Below are 11465 nucleotides of genomic sequence, written 5' to 3'. Positions count from 1 at the left end.
CACGAATTTGTCCATAAATCTGTCCCGTGAACATGTGATTGGTTGAATAAATGATCGCACCTGCCTTGTACGCAACCTCAGATAAGGAATGGGTGAAATTATCCCAGTCTAATTTAAAATTAAAGCAAACTTTCGTTCCGTTTTTGCTTTAATCAATGAAATTTCCACCATCTCCAGCGCTGGCATTTTGTGACGCTGTGTTTATCAGGTTACGTCAATTTGACGAACGTTCCAGAGGATTATAGAAACTTAAAAAAAAAACGGAACGAAAGTTTATAGTCCACAACCTAAATGAATATTTGGAGTTGTTTTTCATCCTGACTCGAGAATTCTTTTGGGAAATAGCCACTTTAAGAACGTTTTTAATTCATATTGAATCCTTGAGAATGATTTCACAGATATCTCGCCGGAGGTTGACATCTTTAAGACTTTGTCGTGATAATTATGTAACCTTGAGAAAAATCCGGTTGCATCTCTCGCTCTCCAAAATCACAAGAATGTCATGGTAACACCAGTCTCATAACGTTCCGTTTTTTATGAGCTTTTATTTTTAACATAACCACCCCTAGATACACTAAATGATGTATAGCATCACACCTATACATAACCTGCATATATGTTTCGTTTCATTTCATTGAGGGGGCTAATCCGACAAAATAATAAAAAAAAAGAATTTACTATGAAGGCCAATGTCATGTTTTGTATGAATAGAGTGACTTTGCTGTACAGTGGCATAGAGGTGAGGTACGGTGTCCGATGCGGTGTAATGCGGTGGAATAATCGATACAAACGAAAATAGAAGAAGTGAACACAAGAGGGTTGGTGATTGCGGACACGGTGCGGACACGATTCGTTTCTTCTATTTTCTACTGTATCGACAATCCCGCATCGTACACCTCACCGGACATTCGTCCATTCGCACCCAAAGTCTGCGCCTTTTGTTTTCCAATTGTTGAGAGATTTAACTTGCAAAAATCGTCATGTGCCTCCGTGAAATATCCAGAATATTGTAGCTTAATTGGTAGGGTTAAAATCGAAGAAAAAGATGACAAAACTTGAATAATCGATTGATTGAATATAGATGTAAAATCAACCAATCACGCTAATTAATGATGCAGACTAATCTGAAAAGATTAAAATCTGTCTATGTAATCTCTCATTGCAAAATTCAGTCTACTGAACTGTAAATGAAGAGATAACCTTAGAAATAGCTGATCCAATACGAGGATTATTGTCAGACCTGTGATGGGTATTTCTGGGTAAAAGTCAAGGTTTTATAATGGTATATTTTTTCATTTAGTTTTAGACCTTATATATCGATTTTTCGTCCTTTTTGAATGCATTATTGTATACTTAAGCTTATTTCTTCATTTCTATATAAAAAAATATCGATTTTTATAGACCTTTATTGTGTTTTCTATTTATGATCCAAAATATTTTTTGCTTGTTTCAACCAGTGAGTTAATACTATGTTTAGAAAATAATTAAGGCTAATCCACATGTCCGTTAAAGTGAAATGTAGTCCGGACATGTCGAGACACTTTTCACAGCACACGTGGGACTCGGAACAATATCGAAGCAAACTCGGAACGCCTTTTTTGAGACCCAGACCAAGTTTGCATAGTCATTGGTCCTAATCTTAAAAAGATGGTCCGAGTGTGTTATGAAATGTGGTCTAAATTTATGTAGTCATTGACTAGAGTCTCAGAAAAGTGGTCCGAGTGTGTTGTGAAAAGTGGTCTGAATTGACATAGTCATTGGCCCGAGTCTCAAAAGAGTGATCCGGATTTACATAGTCATTGACTAGAGTCTCAGAAAAATGGTCCGAGTGTGTTGTGAAAAGTGGTCCGACTTTGGTCCTGGTTGCCTTGTAAGTTGTATTCATCTTCGCGTATTGTTGTATTATTGTCTTACAGGACCATATTGCATTTATAATTGCCTATAATGGTTTCCTATGTAAATGATTGCAGGGAGAGGCGGACTTGTAACATCTACAGTGTACTTTCATTCCTCTCCTACTCTACAGACTAGAGATTTTCGTTATCAAAGTGACTTACTTAATCGATTGCCCTGAAGTACTGTGAAATTGATTTTTATCAATCATTATTGAACCATCAACAAAGATATTGAAATAATATATTTAAGAAAGTAGAAATCTAAAACAAGGATTTAACAAACTTTGTTTTACGTTGAAATGGCATCGGGTAAGCGATTTCTGCTATAGGTGTTTAAATTCTGTTTTAAGAGTCAAAAATCAATTAATTAAGATGCTCTCTGCATTGTAAGTTACAGGAAGATGTAGATGTAGAGCAGTCCAGAGAGCACCTTTCGACATAATGTGATATCTGATTTAACCAATCAAATTTATTTACTCTCTGACAAAATGCCAGCTCTGGCGAGGGCAGAAATTTGATTGGTCAAAACAGGGTTAGATCAAAGGAAAAAGGAACCAAAGTTTGGTCTAATTTTTATTAGACTGAACGAGTTCAACTTTATTCAATTAAAGATGTCTGTACTATTGTGTAAGGGATTCTTAAATATTTATTGCCAACCATGAAGAGTATTGCTTTAAAGAGGTAGGTAGACCATTGTTTTGACCAATCATACTTTACGAAGTTTTTTAAGGAATTGTGTTATTTTCGTACATTTCTAGTACTTCTGAAGACTATTTACATAAATTCAAGACTAAAATCAACCCCACCTGTCCCTTTAAACTTTAAATTGTGTTTGGGTTGGGTAACATATTATAAAAACTTTTGATACTAATAGGTCAAAATTCCAAAAAAAAACATTATTCAAATAAGAATCTCTTCAGATCATGGTTGTCAAGCGAGTTGTAATCTGTAGAAAAACGGGAGGCAAATTATCCAGATCATCATGTAAATCAGAATATGTTTTCAATCAAGGCTGTTTGTAAAATAATGTCTATGGTCTGATATGTTACAATAACTAACAATGCATATTTGCCAGTTTTTCTCTTTCTCTATTTTAGGGTGTGTAAGAATTCCCAGACAATTATATATACTCATGACATTCAGTTGTGTCGCAGTGTTATTTCTTGAATTCTGGTTGCCGCAGAGACATAACAGAAGAGACCTCAGTAATTTGTAAGTTGAGTTGAGAATTAAAGTAAAATTGCATTACAAATATTATCCTCTCTAAATAAGGACTGTTCTCAGAGCGTTTGCTATTTTGTTTGTTATTATAAACAATTCTGACCCAAAGCGATGATTCTTTAACCTTTTGGTGTTATTCTTTCTTTGGCGATTATACTTCAGCATTATATATAGATATCACATTATATAATTTTTTTCAATTTTTGTTTTGAAAACGAGATAAAAAAAAAATCCACTCTCATATGATCCAAATATTTTTGAGTCAAGTTAAGTGATCAAACCTTCTTTAATAAGAATACCCCCAAAATCACCCAGAACAAGTCATCACCACTGTTGTTCAAATATATGACAGTTATATCTTAGCGCTAATTGGCGACTAGATTTTAGCTGTGACTGGTAAATATTTCAATCCGTTCTAGGCTTCTGAACAATAACAAATGAAATAAAATTTTTGACAATTATTTTCTTTTTAAAATCAACATAAGCCCAGCACTCAGAATATGACCATCCTTTTGTAGGTTAAAGAACGACAATGAACGTCACCATAAAACTGCCATCACTGGAGTCGCGTACGGATCTTTTAAGCCAGATACGTGTTTATTCAGAAAATTGAAGCCTCACTGTTTTGATCCTAATGATGCTCATTATCTAAACCAGTCTCGGGATATTGACCAAGCATGCTTTCCAGAAGATGTCGTGTTCACGGATATTGGTTTGGATGATCCTTTCTTTCCTTCAACAGACCTAATGATGCCAATGGAAAAGGAAACTATGAATGACCCTGAATATTTTGACATGTTCAACACAGTCAGTCTTGAAAAATCTAAAGTAATTCTGGAAGAACCTAATAAGAGACATCACATTGGTGATGTTATAGGAGTACGAGTAGACCTCGTGAACAGATTGAGCAAACCGAGGACGTTAGGTGGTGATGACGTCAGAGCGTTGATGGTGTCTGAAGATAAGTTGTTGAGAACAGGTGGTAATGTAACTGATTTAAAGAATGGTAGTTATCAGATCACATTCGAGGCGTTACGGCAAGGAAATAACACGGTTATTATCACGATACCTTATACAAGGGAAATAAGAGCTACTATGTTTAAATGGCTTCGACGTCATAAAACTTTAATATATTATTTCGGAGTATTCAAGCGGAATGATGTTCAAGAATTCACTTTGTGTTCTCCTTATTCAACTATCCCAGGGTTCGTTAAAGTGTGCAATCTGACTGCTATGAACGATGACCTGCCTTGGTTCTGTGGTAGTCCCGTTACTCCGGAACTACCCTGTGACACTATTGTTAAGTCCGAACGTTTTGATTATGCAGAAATAACTGCAAATTATGCACAGTACTCGGCATTCTATAGGTAAGGATTTCTTAGTATCGTGCCATGTAGATCAACGTATAACTTTCAACCTGTTCAAAAAAGTTTGGCACCGTGACATTTCCTGTTCGTTAGAATTTCTGGAGACAGACTGTAGCTAAGAAATGCAGAACTTGGAATTTTGACTTGATTTCATCGAAAAATAATGGCGTTAACCGTTTCTAATCATCGGAGGCGTAAACTAAAGTGTCTCCGATACAAATACAAAAGTTAGAACTTTATTAAACAGGAGCACCAGGGCAATAAGTAGTAGACATGGCTATCAGTGAGTAATACTTTAAGAGAGCCCACATATAAGCTAGTAATTCTTATTAGGTGTGTTCAATATTCCATGGCATTTCAATACCAGTGTTCTCAATAGCTACACACAAATTAACGTAAAGCTCACTCAAAACATGTTTAATCTATACTTCTTAAACTTTTCAGATCACACCTGAAAACAAACTTAAAGTCGAGCATTACAGTTAACGTACATAAAGGTAAGTACTGTGTAGGTGCGTTCAGATGACATACAACCTGAGGTACAGAATACTACTGGTTGTGTTCTTTGTCGATCATTAAAAATCGGGGTTGTTCATGTTAATGGCATTGTCGGGTAAAATTTACCTTATGGCATATTGCATGATATGACTTTGTTCGTCTTTAAAGGTGCAGTACCTCTTAGGGTGACCAAAATATTTAAATGAGTCATTGTTTATCAGTGGACTTACCTGGTGTCAAAACAAGACAACAGAATCTTTTTATAATCCTTTAAAACCATAAAACTAAGTATGAATCAATTAAACTTAGTAGTTTTGAAACACCCTTAGAAGTGTTTTTCAATAAGTACTTAGTGTAATGGATATATCGTGTTATATAGAGATTCTATTCTGCAGTCCTGGAACCTGATCCAAAGTCCAAATGATTAATATAATACAGTCTTATTGACCAAGTTTAAGACTTTGAAAATTTATGTTCATTCTAAGAGGTAGAATTCCTTTAAAGGGACAGTATGCAAAATTTGCATTATCAAATACGTCGTAAATTATAAGATAAGCTTTTTGCATGTATCTACTTGATCAAACTGAATTTGTTTTGAAAGGGTTAATTAAGGATGGATTCTACCAAATAATTAAAGGGATTGTAAAGAGGTTTTTCAACCTATGTATGTTGTATATTTATCGGGTACACTGATAGCATCAATTTGCGTCATTCCGATTTTCAATCAGACATCTGTTGTTCCTAGTTTTAGTGGAATTGCTGCAACAACAGACGTCTGATTGAAAATTGGAGTGGTGCAAATGGATGCTATTTTGTGAAAACCTCTTTACAATCCCTTTAAATAAGCAGCATAAGCAAGTTTCGTTGATGGGCTACATTAATTAATGGACCAACTAAAGTCACTGTGAAACTAATATACATGTATGAATGATCAGGCGATGCTTGTCATAATACAACCAAGGGTTCATACTCTTAATTCGTTTGCTTAATTTCGAATTCATTATAAATTCCAGGTCATCAATCGAAACAGTCGAACAAAATAAACTGTAACAACAGAATAAATCCACGAGATACTTGGAATACCACAATGTCTACAGGTTACGTTTATAAACAACAGTGGATACAACGGAACTGTACAAACACCGTAACCAGGAAATCAGCGGTTCTATGTCTGGTAAACACCACTCTATTTTTAACTGGAGATTCCACTGTTCATCATTGGCTCAAATTTGTGGTAAAAATGACAAACAGTAAAAGAATGCCTCTTAAATGGGCGTTGAATTGGTGGACTGATAATGGGATTTATGTAAATAAACAATTGAATATAACAATCCAATGGGCACCGCATGTGCTGCCGTTTGTGCGTGCTAGGAAACTCCCAGATAGGCAGATGAATTTAAAATCAGTGAGCACTCATCTTAAACAACTTCCTACATCTGGCAGAATTATCTTTCTCATCCATTTTTTTGCTCATTTCACTAGACAGCATTATTCATTATTCTGGATTCATATCAGATCCTTAAAACCGGCCATTAGAGAAGCTTTGAATAGAAACAAGGATCTAAAGCTGGCTATAAAATCTCCACATATGTTTTACCGATCACCATGTTTACCAATTCTAAATGATCTTCAAGCTCCTATTTTTATTGACATCATCCAAGAGGAATTTGTAGAATTCAAAGACTCTATGATCTATCTGAACTATTGGGAAATGAATCATGTTCTTCAGAATGATGAAGTCCACCCCCCATATCCAATCATTTGGCAGAATTTAAGGCATCTTCTGAGTTATGTATGTTAAAACGAACGTTAATCCGTCGTCATTCACACAATTATTGGCATCGTCATCACAATATCATGATTTTTCATTTTCATTTGATTTATTTTAAGCAATTTATTTTACCAAGCTTGCATTAAAAAATTAAAAATAAGTCGAACCAGATAGTTGTTAAGTCTTACAGAAATATCAAGACAAAGATTCAACGAGTGACAGGCTAGTAAACCTACATTACCTAACATCACAATAAAATATTAAATGCATAATTTTGTGTCAGAATTATTCCGTAAAGACTATAAAGCTATGGCATATATTCAGGTCGCAATGTTACTACCACTTGACAAATAAATGTTAATTGCCGGAAGTAAAGAGTCTCGCCTTCATTATTGAGACAAATTTAGCTTTAGGATAGGCCTATTGCCGAATGCAATTAGAGTAACAATCCATATACTGCTCAGAACTTATCAGTTCCATATGCTTTAGTTTTCCGTGTTTCAATAAGAGTCAGAAAAGAACGAATCAAGGCTTCAAGTGGAGACTAATATGTTGGGGAGATTTCTTTCAAAGTTCGTCTTTTAACATAAACTGTCGTATTTGCTTACTGAGAGAGCTGTCTGTATCACTCATCATAATGAATATCTGACGTTTGGTTAGTCTGTAATTTATAAAGCCAGGAGCTGTGGATAAAATAAATGGCTTAAAAAAGGCCTAGTCATCCTCCTCTCCTTGGTTTAAATTTGTATTCTGGTGAACAGATAAGAGTGAGCTGTATAAACTCGAAAGTTAATTATTTACACGAGTAGCTGCCTTTAATTTAACGATCACCTTGACAGCAATACAATACAGTTACATTGTTTAAGAGGTTTTTTATTTGTAAGTTCAATGGCGGTGTGAAAGAAGATATATTGTAAGGCGTTCAGCCTTAAGGTCTCGATTAAAGGAGTCACAATTAAAGGGGCTTTATGATTTTTTTGTAGGTCGAAAATATCTATATTTATGAAAACTATACGCCAAAATGTAGAGGAATGTTGCCCGAAACGTATCTGAGTGTTTTAGCTAAAAGAAAATTACCTCCGTTAAGTTTGTAATGCCAATACTATTTAAAAAGTTTACGCAAAATTTTTAGATGTGAAATTCTGGTTGGAAGTTGTTGAAGAAAATTACCGATTTAAAGGGGCACCTTTACTATCAGTTGGACCAATCATACCTTAGTTTCAGAAACAGGAATTTTTTAACTTACATAATCAGTAATAGTGTTCACAGCTCATCGTTGAAATTTGAGCCTTCAAAACCATGTATATCCATAATTATTCAAGTTTGAAAGTTAAAAATTCGACTCGAATTTTAGTGAGATCATGCCATATATAGAAAACATAATCTATATAGGAATAGACAATGAAATTTACAGTTTGCGGTATATTTGAAGGAATTATGCGATTTTCGTGCGTTTTAGTACTTCTTAAGACTATTACAGCACATTCAAGACCCAAATCAATCCCCGAAAATGCCGACTGTTACCTAAGCAAAAAGATAATGCCTAATTGTAGAGAAATATGTTTCTTACGTATTCTAGAGGTTTCAACTAAAAATATCCTTTCTGAGACCCAAAACTACTTTAAGCTGCTTACTTAACAATTATTACACTCTGTTTTCAAACCCAAGTTTAATCAAGTAGATGCATACATATAAATAGCATATTTTAGAAAAATTTTCCGGTATCAATTGCGACGTATTTGATTTAATTTACATTTTGCATACTGCCCCTCAGGAGTGAAACACCCTAAACATTTCTAGTATCGTGGTTAAATGTACGGTCGTATATTTGTTTTGGTTACTATTTGTGTTTTGTAGATCAAGTTTTAGTGTTTCTTTTGTAAATTTGGAGGTCAATTGTTTGGTTATAAAAACCCACATAAACATTATTATATGATTGACTGTAAGTTATTGAAGAGCATTCCAATGAGGCCATACTAATAAAAAAAAATGATAAATTCATACATGCACTCTATGCCATTTTACCGTTTGAATAGTTTTGGTAACATGGCGCATGATCATGGCGTTACGATTTTTCATCAACAACTAAAAAATATAGAGCAATTTACAGAACTTCCATTAAGTGCGATGTAGTGATAAAAAGGTATACATAATGCATGAATTGTTTAGAAAGCTTACGTCATAATAATGCTTGGGATCGTCAATCATGTCACGATACGTATCGCGATACAAGGGTCACGATGCGATACATATCGCGATATGGGGTAATGGGATGAAATTTAACACTTCAGAGTTCATAACTTTATAACTGTGATATTTGGTAATATAGTTGATAGAAGTGGTTAGCGTCCACTGTCTTATAAAAAGTTTTCAACAATTTCAGTGAAAACAATTGTTATATCATGAAACAACTTATAAAATTCCGCACTTTTTTATGGAATAAAAGGTATCGCCAAGTATCGATACAAGATGTCGCGATACAATACTCGTATCATGGCATGTCATACCGCAATACATCGATATATCGTGCCAGCTCAGTACTCTGGGTTTCAGACACTTGCTAGCAGACCAAAGAAATGTGGTGATATTATAATTTTTTATTAATTTAATTTATTGTTCACATATTATGTCCATATTATCATATTATTTGATATGTAGGCCATATTATCATATTATGGTATATTGTTGCTCAGGGCAAAATGGTAAAGAGGCCGTAGGCCTAATTTTGCACCCTTGTTATTAAAGATTTTAATATCATTATTATTATTATAATAGAACCTTCAAGTTTCAAACTCAATTTCCTTCATTCATTATACGCAGGTTGATGTGGCTGACATGGAAAAATGTTCAAGTAGGTAGTAGATGTAAATTCATTTGTGTACGTGGAGTACACTGATATCGCTGCCCTCGTACACACTTGTTATTAATCGTCTTCATTAAAACCCATTTTCAATTCAATAATTACTGTGAAAAACCCCACAAGGACTATATTTTGCAGGTTGTTTTCTTTTTTGTATTGCCTACTAAGTAACGATCACTATAATACACATAAATATTTGTATGAATTGATAACATTGCTATAAAAATAGGTCTGAATAGTCCCCATGGTTGCCCATAGTACATCATTGTTAGCTACACTTTATAAATGTCGAGCTCTGAGTCAATTTTTCCATATCCTATTTAAGAATTTGGTTGCTCCTTATCGGACAATATACAAATTTTTGCACAAGATGAAGACTTGCTTTGCTCTCGTTGCTTTGGTTGCAATCTGCTGTGGTATGTCATTTTGTTCTAATTTTTTCTAATATCTGTATTTTGTACTAAAAAAACTACAAAAAACGAACTATTGCATAGATTGACCTTCTCCTCAAGATAGGGTATATGCGGAAACTTCAAAATAGGCATAGCTCTAAAATTATTCCTGCTTTTGATCACGGATTTTGCATGTTGATATTCTGAAGTCAAGTTTTGTTTTCCAATATTAGAGAGTATATTTTGTTTTAATTAAAAGCTTATAACATTCAGTTTTATCTCTGCATTTTTAAAGGGTTATAAAAGTTTGGTATATTATTTTTTTGTTATTAAATTTTCAGTTGAAGGTTTTAACTACAACCAGCTTTGTGACGAAGGTAAGAAAATTTTTGTTATATTTGTATTCGAATAACCAGCGTTTAGGGTGAATTTTCTTCTTTTTTTCTCGGTACAAAATTTCAATAACATTTTTACTAGAGACAAGCTAAGAACTTTATTAGCAAACTTTCGATCGTAGTTAGTATCTACAACATAGGCAACGATGTAAATTCTTTATGTTCTTTTGCCTTCTTCTTGGTGTACGTTCTCATTGACACTATAAGATATGTTTAACGTCGTTGCGTTACGTTTGTAAAGGGGCAGTATGTACAATTACAAAAACGTCCTAAAACTATAAAGTATGATATTTACATCTTTGCATCTATCAATATCAATTTGTTTTAAAGGGTTAATTAAAAACGGAGCACTTATTGTTAATTTAGCAGTTTGGCCTAGTTTCGGCTTTATTGTGGCTCGATATCAATAGTTGAAACCTTTAGAATAAGTATTAAAGGGACATTCCGCTTTTTTGTAGGTTGAAATTTTTTTTGTTCAAATTTGTGAAAACTATACACCAAAATCTAGAGAAATCTGCTCTTTTAACGTATAAGAAAGTTTTAACTAAAAGAATCCAGCCGAAAATCTTTAAACGCCAAAAATATTTAAAAACATTACGTAAGGTTTTTAAGTTCGTTATTCTTTTTAGAAGCTGTAAGAAAACTACTGTACGGATTTGAGTAAAATAAACGTTTAATTGTAGAGAAATATGTCTCCTACGTATTCGAACTAATAATATCGAGCCATTATAAAGCCAAACATAAAGCTCCGTTTTTAATTAACCCTTTTAAAACTTATTCAGTTGATTGATCAAAAAGGTACAGAGATATAAATAGCAGACTTTAGAAATATTCTCAGGGGAGCCCAAATCACTATTAAAAATAAGATCTCAATCCGGCCAAATGCGTCTGTTTACTGACAAGTTAACAAATCTACGAAATCTTTACACAATAATTATAGAATTTGGAAGAATAATGGTCGACGTACCATTCAGTAGCGAGAAATTCATAATGTGAAAGAAAACAACCCATTGCTTATAGTGCTCATTTTTTTAATTTATTTATAGAAACACCAACCTGCCCAGAT

At 33.9% G+C, this 11465-nt stretch overlaps 1 protein-coding gene across 1 annotated transcript; it reads left to right on the top strand.

The window, feature by feature from the left end:
* Positions 1-2194: 2194 nt before the first annotated feature.
* On the top strand, positions 2195-6782 carry LOTGIDRAFT_163087 (hypothetical protein; the record flags this gene model as incomplete). The annotated part of the gene is made up of 5 exons (XM_009059133.1): positions 2195-2204; positions 2993-3107; positions 3635-4483; positions 4928-4980; positions 5995-6782. The coding sequence occupies 5 exons, from the start codon at positions 2195-2197 to the stop codon at positions 6780-6782; spliced, it is 1815 nt and encodes a 604-aa protein (XP_009057381.1).
* Positions 6783-11465: the final 4683 nt, after the last annotated feature.

Source organism: Lottia gigantea (assembly GCF_000327385.1).
Source record: "Lottia gigantea unplaced genomic scaffold LOTGIsca_37, whole genome shotgun sequence".
Taxonomy (NCBI): Eukaryota; Metazoa; Mollusca; class Gastropoda; family Lottiidae; genus Lottia; species Lottia gigantea.
Note: the sequence above shows the minus strand (reverse complement) of the source record. Positions and strands in the feature narration are given on the sequence as shown.